A 12318-nucleotide genomic window follows, 5' to 3' on the forward strand; every position below is an offset into this window, starting at 1 on the left:
TGGGTTAGGTAAAGCATGCAAAACCAATGAAAATGTTGATCATCTTCTATGGCATTGTGGACAACATTCTATGGAAAGAAAGGTTCTTTTTAAAAAAAGAGCTGGCTTGGAATCAAATATTTTTCTCAAAAGGGACTAGGGAGAATGTCAGGGAAATGGAACAATAAACAAAAAAGCAGCCTTGCTGTGTTTCCTTAAGGATATTAGACAGAGCGAAAGGATATTTTTTTAAAAAATGGCTAAAAATTAATAAAGAAAAATGGCGGTCAGAGCCTCACATGATGAGGCTGCTGTGCCAAAACACAAGACAAAGACAAAGTTAGGGGCTGGCTGTGGAGGAGAGCAGTTGAGCTGGGTTGTGGCAGGAGAGCTGAGCCCCAAGAGTGGTACTAACTCCTGTGTGGAGCCTCTGGAATGAGGCTCCAGGGAGGCAGTCCTGGGGCTGGTGCTTTATCATAGAAACTGGGAGCTGAAGAGGAGCCCAAGAGGGATGGGAAGCCTGGGGAGTTTAATTTTGTTTGTAGTTCTGAGCTCTACTGAAGGGCCCAGGGGTAAGTCCTGGGATCTGCTCTTCTGCAAAAGAAGAGTGTGATTCTGTTAAGTTCTGTTTGATTTTAGAAGGACTTCACTGTGGACCCAAGGGGAGATGGGTAAAGGGACTTTGAAGAGGTCAATTGGAAGAAGCCAGCTTACAGCAGGACTTAGATACCCTGGAAGGTGACTGAACTTTAAGTGTGCAGATGGTCTGCAGAACCAGGTTGGCCGACAAACGGGGCACTAGAGTGAGAAGAATCTCTACAATGCTGCCTGCATCCTAACCCAAGGGGGAGCTCTGGTAGCAATGCTGTTTCACTGAAGCTGAAACATTTTGCATACACACATCTGGTTCAATGAAGTTTTGTTGGGAAGATATTTTGAGAGAGATGCACACAACCTCTCTGGCACTCTGCAGCCTGGAAGCTAGGGCACCGGCCTAGGATGTGGTAGACCCCGCTTTAAGTCCTGGCTCTGCCTGGTTAAGAGTGAACTACAATTAAAAATTCTCATCTGAATGAGACAGAGTACCTTGAACTTGGTTCTCCTGCATCCCAGCCAATGTCCTGTCCTCCAGGACTCATGAACAGACACTTGGGGAGCTCAGGTTTCAATCCTAGATAGGTAGAGAGAGACAGAGATACACAATTCTGTTTTCACAAAAACCTTTGAAATGTTTTGTCTCTGTGAAACAAAAACAAATTTTAAAACCTTTCAAGTTGCTGTGGAACAGAATTGTCCTCCAGTCAGCTCTACCTGAGAGTACTGACAAGACACAGTGAATAGCTTTTTCTGGCCTAACCCTCTGGTCTCTTAGCTCCTTTTTTCTCTTCCAAGCAAGTGGGATCAGACTGACATATGTATGATTTGTTCTTTGTTCCAGCAGGCTCTGGCAACAATAAATTAGTAGCATAAACTGCCCACGCAGGATGTTTGTCTCTTTCCTTACTAATTTGCTCTGGCCAACACTTTTAAAAGCATTAATGGATTGCAAAGGCAGCCAAGAGGACATCAGTCTATGCAACACCAAGTCTAAAGGTAACAATTTTTGGGGGGAGTAAACTAAGAAGAAATGAGGGGAAGAGCTAGAGTGAAATCTGAAGGGGACTCCTTACAAAACTGTGTTCACTTTGAAATATGATTATAGTTTGAACATGATAAAAGGTTACTGTGGGTGTGTCATCAATATAAAGGGAAGGGTAAACACCTTTAAAATTCCTCCTGGCCAGAGGAAAAAACCCTTTCACCTATAAAGGGTTAAGAAGCTAAGATAACCTCGCTGGCACCTGACCAAAATGACCAATGAGGAGACAAGATACTTTCAAAGCTGAAGTGGGGGGAGAAACAAAGGCTCTCTCTGTCTGTGTGATGCTTTTGCCGGGAACAGAAAAGGAATGGAGTCTTAGAACTTAGTAAGTAATCTAGCTAGATATGCATTAGATTCTGTTTTGTTTAAATGGCTGATAAAATAAGCTGCGCTGAATGGCATGTATATTCCTGTTTTTGTGTCTTTTTGTAACTTAAGGTTTTGCCTAGAGCAATTCTCTATGTTTTGAATCTGATTACTCTGTAAAGTATTTACCATCCTGATTTTACAGAGGTGATTCTTTTACTTTTTTTCTTCAACTAAAATTCTTCTTTTAAGAACCTGATTGCTTTTTCATTGTGCTTAAGATCCAAGGGTTTGGGTCTGTGTTCACCTATGCAAATTGGTGAGGATTTTTATCAAGCCTTCCCCAGGAAAGGGGGTGTAGGGATTGGGGTGATTTTGGGGGAAAGACGTTTCCAAGTGGGCTCTTTCCCAGTTATATTTTGTTTGACGCTTGGTGGTGGCAGCAGTAAAGTCCAGGGACAAAAGGTAAAATAGTTTGTACCTTGGGGAAGTTTTAACCTAAGCTGGTAAAAATAAACTTAGGGGGTTTTCATGCAGGTCCCCACATTTGTACCCTAGAGTTCAGAGTGGGGAAGGAACCTTGACAGGGTGGTTCCATAGTTCTTCTTGCCATTATATGAGCTCAAACTTGCTCTATTAACTAAACAGAGCAATGATTCCCCCACCACCCAGGTCCCAAATGGCCTGTGCTGCAAACAGCCTGAGATTTAGAAAAAAATATAGCAGAAAAAAACCATTTCTGCCTGTCCCACCACCACCAGCAATACAGATTCTGCAATCAGGACTTAGCTGACACTTCTCTTGATGATAGAAGAAGCGAAACAGAATCCTGCTCCCTCTGCAGGACTCATGGCAGTGCAAACTGTTTGTGACAATTGAGTTAGTAGATGTGACTTGATGATGCTCAGGGAGCTGACCTGGTGAGTGACAATGTGCTGTTATTAACTATTTTTCTGATTTTGTCTGCTTTTTTATCAGTTTGGGGGTAAGCAAAAAGCAGCCAATACAATGCAGACCTATTGTACACCATCTTGTATGACTGACCCTCCAACTAAAATGGGAATTAATTTAAGAAAATTGTCTACCAAATAACTCTTGGGAGAAAAAATCATACACAAGACGAAGAGTCTGTCAGCAGTTTTCAGTAAATAGATAAAAACAAGTAGAAAACCAGATGCTGGAAAGTGAAAAAAAGTGATTAGAGTGGGCAAGTTCTGGAGAGTATTTTACAGCATAAACTAAACAATGAGGCCTTCAGCGAATCTGATGTTTATTAAAAGGATGGGAAACACCTTTCCTCAGTTTGTCCCTCACAGCAAGGAATATAAAAGGAGGTTACAATGACCTTAGAGACAGTACTGTTGTGCAGAGGACTTTACTCTAAGTTTTCCAAACTAACAAAAGTACAACTCAACGTGTTCTATAAAACTCTTTGTATGTAAAGAAAAGTGAGAAATTAATAGACTGGTCCAGACCTGCACTGAGTACGTTAAAAGAACTGAGGTAAAGGGTCCTTCCAGACTTCTCGTAAAGTCACATATTAACATAACAATGAGCAGGCAGATTTTAGAAATGGGAGGAAATATTTAGATTTTAAACGATCAAAACGTATTTTGATCGGTTAATGTTACTGGGATGAAGTTGCCGACAAACACTGGCATATGGGACTCTGTGCTTCTCTGTCTTCCACTCTTTGACCCCAAGCTCCAACAGTGAGCTTCTGGAACACACACAAGCCTCTTCTGGGCTCGCAGCATGAAAAGTATTCTGTGTTATATCTGTCAGGATGCAACATCACAACACAGCACTGCGAACATGGTGAGTGTGTAAAGGGAGGTCTGTCAAACCAAATTTGCAATATTTGCACCGAGTTGAGCAAATTTTCAGTGAAGAGACTGATATTTACTTCCGGAGAGCGCTAAGCTCCAGCTGATGATAACTATTTCAGAAGCCATATTTGCAAAGCTCACTTGCAAACCTTTGCATTTCAAGCAGTGTCTCCAGAGACCAGTGCTAGTTGTCCATATATCCAAATCTCGGACAATTCAAAAGCAATTGCATTCTGCTCTCAGCCTCTCCCTGGGTGGGTTTTTCACCATCCATTTCATCACTATTGTAAGAAGACACAACTCTGCTAGTTTCAGTGGAGTTGCACTAATTTATGCAATTGGGATATTTTGACCTAAAGATTCATTCTGATATATTTTGATTGGAAAAAAATACACTCTTATGTTTGTTTCATCAAAACATGTTTCAAGAAGGAAAAAATAGTTTGGCTGCTTCGTGTTGTTTGCATGGAGGAGGAGATTTCTCTCTCTAGCTTGCCAGGCAGATTCTTTTTTTTTCCTGGGAAAAAGTCAACTTCCCAATTCTGCAGCTTGCTCCCATCAAATCTTTTCAGAAACCACATCATCTCTTCTATTTGTTTATAAATTCATTTATATTAATTGTCTATGCACTTTTGCATTGACAATATAATTGCAGATGTTTTGCAGATGTTGTTAGAATTAGCTACATTACAAGCTGGGGCTGGGCTCTTACATTTTATAGCAACATAAGGAGTGCAGACCTTTCTGTCATTTTGAATATTTAGGAGTTAATAAAAATAAATACAAATAAGGTATGGGTTGAGAGGAGCAAGAGTGTGTAGGGTGGGGGGGATGGAAACAAGGAGACCATGAAACCAGGCAGCTTGACTAAGTATTAGGCCTGGGAAATTAGGAGAGGCATTGGGGTTGCGCACAGCTGTTCAATGAGGAGGCCTAGTCTCCCAGTGCTGGAGCCAGGAGTGAAAGTAAGGTGGTAAACGCCAGTACAGTGCACTGGTAAGAAGTGGCCACCGGTACAGGTCCATATCACTGACTTTAAAGCGCTGCCCCTTTTGAGCCCCCTATCCATGTTTTACTGGTGGAGGGGGAGAAGGAAAATTGAATTTTCCCTTAAAGAATTATTGTGTTTATTTGGGAGATAAAATTCATTTATTAGAGTGTGAAGCAGAGGGAATTTAATTTTAGGAGGGAAAGCCCATAACCACCACAACATAGCACTTGCTTGCACGTATCAAACAGAAATGGGTTTTTCATGTGAAACCTGCACAAAACAATGGAGGCCAGAATCAGCTCTCACCAAGACTCCCTCTTGTCCATCTTGTTGCAAAGTAATGGGATTTAGTGAATGATACAGTTTAAATTGGGTGTGGGGGGTTGTTTGTTTTTCATTCTTTATGGGACCATAACAAGATTGCGTGTGCTCTGCATCAGTAAAAAGATGCCAAGGACTATATTAGGGAATCTGATCAGTAATTAAAATCCAGCTGATGATCAGGTGAGATCCCTTCTTCTGATGGCGTCTGTGAGTGGGGTCATTGTTTAAAAATGAGGGAAGAAGTCATCTGTTTCCTTCCTGACAATCCTCTCAGAGGAGACTTGGATTGGACTCCTGTGTAAGACCCTGTAAAGCCAATAGAGACGGGAAGGGTACCTGATCTGCGCAGTCATAACTCTGAACATGAGATTCAGAAATTATGCTTTGCTGTGACTTTAACCTAATTCTGCTAATCTGGAGTTAACTGAAATGATACGCATAGTGTATTATCCTCACCAAGAGAATCTCAGACAAATAGTTTCCAAAATTGTAAGAAACTGAAGCAACCTCTAATAAACATGGAAATAAGACTCGCAAATGTACCTGTCTCATATGGTACTACCACATACACCTCAGCAGGCACAATTTATCCTGTGCAACTGCAATTTTACAAGCGCTTAATACCACCTGTGTGGAAGCAACACAGTCAATCAGCTATTGGCTTTCACTTGAAAGAGTGACTCACCGCTTTGCTTTTTCCTGCGTCTTCTCCAGCACACCACAGTCAGAACCAACACAACAAAAACTATGAGTAGGGTCGCTGTGGCCAGCAACCAAGGAACTGAAAACCACCAGCCTGTGGGAAATAAAATCAAACAAAGGAACTTCAGATACATGAGAGAATGTAGAGGGCGTAATGGGGATGGTGGGCTCTTTCCAAGTTCTATTTAGGTCATCACTAGAGTTGTTCAGAGCAACATTGGCTGAGTAAATTTATCTTTGACAACACACAAGTCAAAATACCTGCGGTGCCCATCTTCACCACTTTTTCTCCCCTATTCTGCTTCCACATCCTCTGGGAAATCAGAAAACATTTCATCAAGCTAACAAGATGTAACCAGAATCATTACCAGCAAAGAAACCTTACTGTCTCTCCATCGCTGTCATGATAAATAAGCAGGACTTTGTGCATTCAGAAGCCATGATATTTTTTGAAGAATCCTACCCATTCCAGATTCCAAGTTTTCATTTATGAAAGAAACATGCATTTCTTCTTAGTTAATATTTCTATTGTAGTTGCAAAGGTTAAATTAACCTTCAAAATATGAATTGAGTGCATGTAATGATGCCTGCAAGCAGGCTTAAACAATAGTTCAAAGACATGTAAACTGCTTTCCTTCAACTCAAAGTGGAATTAGCAATGGAACCCCAATGATGACAATTTAAGGGCCTGATCCAATTCTCATCTAAGTTAATGAAAAGACTCTCGCTGACTTCAATGAGAATTGGATCAAGCCAAAAATGTCCATGGTGTCAATAAGAGATGGTTGAATGTTTTCATCTGAAATTGTTTTTCTTTGAAAAATTGCAGGTTTGTCCAAATTGACACATTTTGCGAAAACAGTTCGATTTCATATACCTTTTTGATTTTTCAACAAAAACAGTTAAAAAACCAAAACATTGATTTCTTTTCAAAACTGAAATTTTCACCTCTTTTCAAAAACCTAAACCAGAGATTCAATTGCAGATGAAATTAAAATTGTCATTTTGAATTTTTTCAATAAAAATATTAAAAATCCAATTTTTTGGTGGAAAATTTTGACCAGTCCCGGTTGTTAACCATTTGTGTTAAAAAGATCATTAAAAATCATACAGCTTAATTGATTCAATCCACAGTCCCAAACTGCCTTGCATGCCTTCCCAGGTGCTATAAAACTGGAAGGATTGTCTTACAGTCAAGGCACCGAATACACTATAATTCGGGCCATGTGGGTTTCATTCCCATTTCTTTCACAGGATTCTTGTGCAACCTTGGACAAGTAACTAAAGACTGAGTGCTCAAAAGCAATCAGGTTCCTAATTTCTATTTTAATCAGTGGAAATTAAACAATGAAAGGAGCATAACTCCTTTTGAGTATTCAGCCCTTAATTTTTTAATGCTTCCATTTCCTCTCTATAACAAGTGGGCTAATAATACTTCTCTACCTCACCAGGATGCTGGCAGGACAAATTCATTAGCACTGTGATGTGCTCAAATACTTTAGTGATGAATCCAAAAATACCTATAAAAATTGAGCCTCAAATGTCTCCCTCCCAGCTACCCAAAACACCAGTCTCCACTGACATTGTTGGGTTGGCAGTAAAAAAACAAAAAGTTGATGTCACACTGAAAATGTAGGGGCAGAGAGCACGTAACTGAATTCATTATTAAAATAAACAACAAGTGATACTGTACTAACTGAATTATTCATTTTCATATTTAAGTCAATAAAGACAGGTTTCAGAGTAACAGCCGTGTTAGTCTGTATTCGCAAAAAGAAAAGGAGTACTTGTGGCACCTTAGAGACTAACCAATTTATTTGAGCATGAGCTTTCGATGAAGTGAGCTGTAGCTCACGAAAGCTCATGCTCAAATAAATTTGTTAGTCTCTAAGGTGCCACAAGTACTCCTTTTCTTTAAGTCAATAAAAACGCTACATAGAATTTTCAGCCTGAGGCATGGGTTTGCCACAGGAACCATGGGGCCTTGTCCCAGAGAGCATACTGATACCAGTCGGCTCTGTGTTCTTGGGGAACCGGGGCGCAGTATTCAGCCTGTTTGACTCATGAAAGACACCCCCCGCCCCCAGCCTCTGCTTGAACCAAAACCCATCAGAAGAAAGACTTACAGAAAGCAATGAAAGGCAGTGGGAGACACACATAAACCCCTCCTGACAAGGGTGACAAGATTAAGGCAACTCCCCTAACCTCATCTGCATCAAAGATGGGACAGGGAGGCATCTCTGTTAGCATACAGAATGGACAACAGAGATTCCAAGGCACTGAACTCTGGGACCAGAAAAGCAGGGAAGCACTGCATCCGGGGGGATCTCTGCTCCAGATGTTAATGAATCTACGCCTGCACACACCCAGCTCAGCAATTATCAGACCAATTCTAGTAATGAATCCTTGACTGATATCCAAAATACTGAAACTGCCCAATTGCATTGTGAGCTCCCTGGTAAGAACCACCACCCATAGCCAAGAGTGATCAGTTCCTATTGTCTAGCCTAAAGAAAACCCTTGAGTCAACAGTTTACCCATAAACAAATCTAGTGTTCTCCCTTGAACCATTGTTATTTCCCTACAAAAAACCCCTACCCACACTCAAGTAAGTGTTCTGATGCCTGGATTCAAACACCGCATCCATTCCACTGGGACTCCCTCTTCTCCTGACTGATCGTGCTGGGGGCTCTGCCTGTCTCCAGCACTCAGGACCCTGAGCTACCATCATCACCTGGGAACCCCAACCAGTTCAAGCTTCGTGGAGTGGTGAGACCCCATCTCTCTCTTTCTGTTTTCTTTTCTACCTCAGGTATAACTTTTTAACCCTGACTTGTTTGATCAGTTTTTGTACTCCTTAATCATGTAACTGTTGTGTCTGTTTAGGCTCTCCTGGTGTGGTTATCACTTTTATTCAATAAATAACTTTTATGGTTAAGCTGGTTGCTTCCCTCTTGCTCTCTCTGAACTTTACTCCTTTGTGTTTCTGGCTTTCCCATTTACTCATGCTCCTCTTACCTAAGCTAAAGATCCCTGCAGTGCCCCAAAATCCTGTGGGGTTTGCTCATCAAGTGGGTTACTACCAGAACAATTGTAATGTGAAAGTGGGGATAGGGACGTGCTGAACCTGTGACATGTGAGGGTAGCAGCTTGGAAGAGCTCCTCGACCCAGACTACCGAGTCTAGGGGCAAATAAGGGGTCAGCTTGAAAGTGTTGCTTGACCCTGTCCACTCAGACTTGGTTTGTTAGTCTGTGTGTGTGTGTGTATGTGTGTGCGTGCACACCTGATTCTAGAGTTGAGGAACCCAGCCCTGGGGCACCTAGGTCCTGCAGGATAGCTCCATTGGGAGGGGACTTGCAGAAGGGAGAAGTAGAGCTACATACAAAAAACACAAGTGACACAAGCAGTACATTGACAGAATTACAGAACCTGCCCCCCTCAGAAGAGTAACCCTAATAAATGAGCATACCCCGAAGTAATGGGAAATCTGGTAACAATACAGAGCTCTCTAACTTTTTTTCCCCTCCAGAGCACATAGTGATAGACTGCCGACTCCTGCACCAAACCCCAATGCAGTGCTGAACTCAGAGTAGGATCCTCTCTCTTTCTCCCTCCCCACCACACAAACACTTGCCTCTCCTCTTTCTTGGACGTTAGTTTCCTGTTATCTCCCCCCATCCAAAAATGGGGCTGAAGATATGCTAGTACAAAATCTTGCAGCCAAAAGGACATTAACACTGGTCATGTATATATCACTAACTGACCGTCTTCCACTTTCACACTGTAATCTCTGTCTTTCTCCATGTGCCGTACTCTGCAGATCAGCAATTGCCCAGCCAGGCTTGTAGAACGGTTGACATAGAGTTTGCTGATGACGGACAGTGTTCCATTGGGGTGCGTGACCACCTCTTCTGTCTTTTCACTCTGAGCTTTCGGCACAATCCAGGAGATCACAGGACGAGGCCAGGCATTAGCAGAACAGGTGGCTGTCAAGTTGCCTTCAGAGATTATATAATGGAGAGATCCTCTGAGCTGCTCTGAAACACACACAAACACAAGGAGCTTTTGATCAAATGGAATAGCCTCGAAACCAATGTACCTCATTGCATTCTGATGCAGCCCCATAGGGAAGGAATACAAACAAGTCCACCTGCCCCAGACCCTTGCTATTCATTCCCTATTCCCTTGGTCCCCTATATTGAAGGTAACTATCATGGAGGCATTAACTTCTTTTGAGATCCCGGAATTGAGGGTTTCTACCAAGAGATAAATCATGTGGCCGCTTGACAATGTTCTCCTAGCTGCTACCAATAGTGCTGTGCAATGAGGCTCACGCAGCCTGAGTCCTAGCCATGACTGGGAAGACCCTGCAGGGAGGAAGATCCCCCTCCATGAGTTTTAGGCGGCACTTAGAGGACATTAAAGTAAGGACGCTCACAGTGAGAGTCTCCACATGCAGTAACAGGGGCCTGCAGTGAGGCGGCTCACATTGCTGGAGTCCCTCTAGCAGCAACAGATAGGGTATTCTTCTAACGCAGTTCCAGCTAGTACAGACATGGTACTGCTGTGGGGAAGCTCCCAGTGCTGGAGTCCTCGATGCAACTGACCAGTGAATGCTGCAAGCAAATGCTGCAGCTAGAAAACACCTTCCCTTCCCTTTAGAGATTCTTCCCCACAGAGAACCTTACCATAGACAGTAAAGCAGGTGTCTTGTGGGATGGCTCCGGTGGGAAAGGTATTAAAGAGGCATTTGTAACATCCATCATCCTGGATTCCAACTCTCCAGAGGGTGATGGCCGTATCATTTAGTGACAGGCGTGTGAAATTTAATCGACCTCGGTATGTTTCAGCAACAGTTACTCCTTTAGATACACTGTATGTAGCCAAATTCTCTCTAGTATTTGTCTTCTGCCATGTAACTTGCAGTATGTCATAAGATCCCATCAGGAGGCAGCTCAAGGTCACATTGCCACCCACCTCCACCACTTTTTTCTGTATCACTGTGTCTGCTGTAGTGATATAAAACAATACATGAAATAGACAAATATCACCTTCGGTCATGCTTAGAAGTCTCTTGCTGACTTTCTGGGCCAGATAACCAGCAGATGTAAATTGGGGCTATTCTATTGACCTCAGCAGAGCATTGTTGATTTACATCAGCCGAGGTCCTTGGCCTCCATCTTTATTAGACCACCAAAAAGGGAAAGCCACTTACTGCATCTCCTTACCAACCCCTCTATACACCTACCTCCACTTGATTAAATCCACATATGGCTTCTGGTTCTCCCAAAAGATTTTTTTTTTTATAAGAGGTTAAAGGAAGACTGGCTAGCAAGAGAGACCCAAAGCCATTCCCACAGAGTCAGATGGAGAAAGAATCCATTAAGTTATCTATGTACACAGAGAAAGAGGGAGACTGAAATTAACTGGTTTCTGAGAGCAGTGGTTCGCAAAGTTATTTGCTTGCATCCCCCTTCTTTCTGCCTGAAGTAGTTTATGGCCCACTCCTACCACACAAGTACACATACCAATTAAAAAAAACCAGCTACGTGCAACTTTCACTACATAGTAAAAACATTAAGGCATTGATTCAAACAGATCCATTTAAGTATATAGTAATGTAAATTTTAAGTGAGATACTGCTTACTGGCATCACACTGTTGTTACTGGTGTGAGGGGTGCACCTGGTTTTGTGTGTGGAGAAGAGCCATTCCATCTTGGGCTGGTAATACTATACCATGCTTACTTCTGTGCTGCTAGCAGTGGCGGTGCTGCCTTCAGAGCTGGGCGCCTGGCCAGCAGCCGTTGCTCCCCAGAAGCCCAGCTCTGAAGGCAGCCAGCTCTCAGAATACATTCCGTGTCCCCCCGTTTAAGAATCTCCATCTTAGAGGACCCAGTGAGCTGTCACTTCACTGCTCTGGTGGAGCCTCAGGAATCAGAGACCAGCCCCCACACCCCTTGTAGAAATCTGAGAGGAAATACCACTGGCCTCACCTTCTGCCCTGCAGAGCATGATAAAGACCACAGTCAAAATCAGACCTTGGCAAGTCATCTGAGAACTGATCTGTTCTTTCACCTGGAGAAGCAAGAGAGATTTGATACATGAAGTTATGGGCTTAACAGTAGATCTATTTCCAATGATAATGCTCCCATTTATGGAGCCATGACAAGACCGCTCTTGGGTGTAACAGGAACACATTTGAAAACTGCAGAGAGAGTCCATTCTAAAGTCCATTACACTACCAAATGCGATTGAGGTGTAGGAGCTGGAAAGTTAACTGAAGTTAAATCTCTTTCCTCCCCCCACACCTCCAAAGTTCTACATTTAGAGCTAGAATTTCAAACAGCCTCTAAGGTTGTGTAACCCACACACCTTCTGGGTGTGGTGTTCTGTCCCATCTAGTGGCACTGAGATCACTTAAAGAGAGAGCAATTAATGAGTCTGCTCTACAGCCTGCTGATAGGCAGTTGGCTTTTAGTTCATGCAGCAGAGGCTCATGCACTAAGCTCCGGATACCCCCGGTTCAATCCTGCCCGCCAGCG

At 42.7% G+C, this 12318-nt stretch overlaps 1 protein-coding gene across 1 annotated transcript; it reads right to left on the reverse strand.

Annotated features, from left to right (window-relative positions):
• Positions 1-1033: 1033 nt before the first annotated feature.
• Positions 1034-11827, reverse strand: LOC144264837 (OX-2 membrane glycoprotein-like). Its single transcript, XM_077816762.1, is given in 6 exon segments — positions 1034-1108; positions 1110-1150; positions 5757-5867; positions 9540-9812; positions 10464-10784; positions 11770-11827. Coding segments are annotated over 6 exon segments (879 nt in total).
• Between the last annotated feature and the right edge of the window lie 491 nt (positions 11828-12318).

The sequence above is a fragment of the Eretmochelys imbricata genome, chromosome 1 (assembly GCF_965152235.1).
Source record: "Eretmochelys imbricata isolate rEreImb1 chromosome 1, rEreImb1.hap1, whole genome shotgun sequence".
NCBI lineage: Eukaryota > Metazoa > Chordata > Testudines > Cheloniidae > Eretmochelys > Eretmochelys imbricata.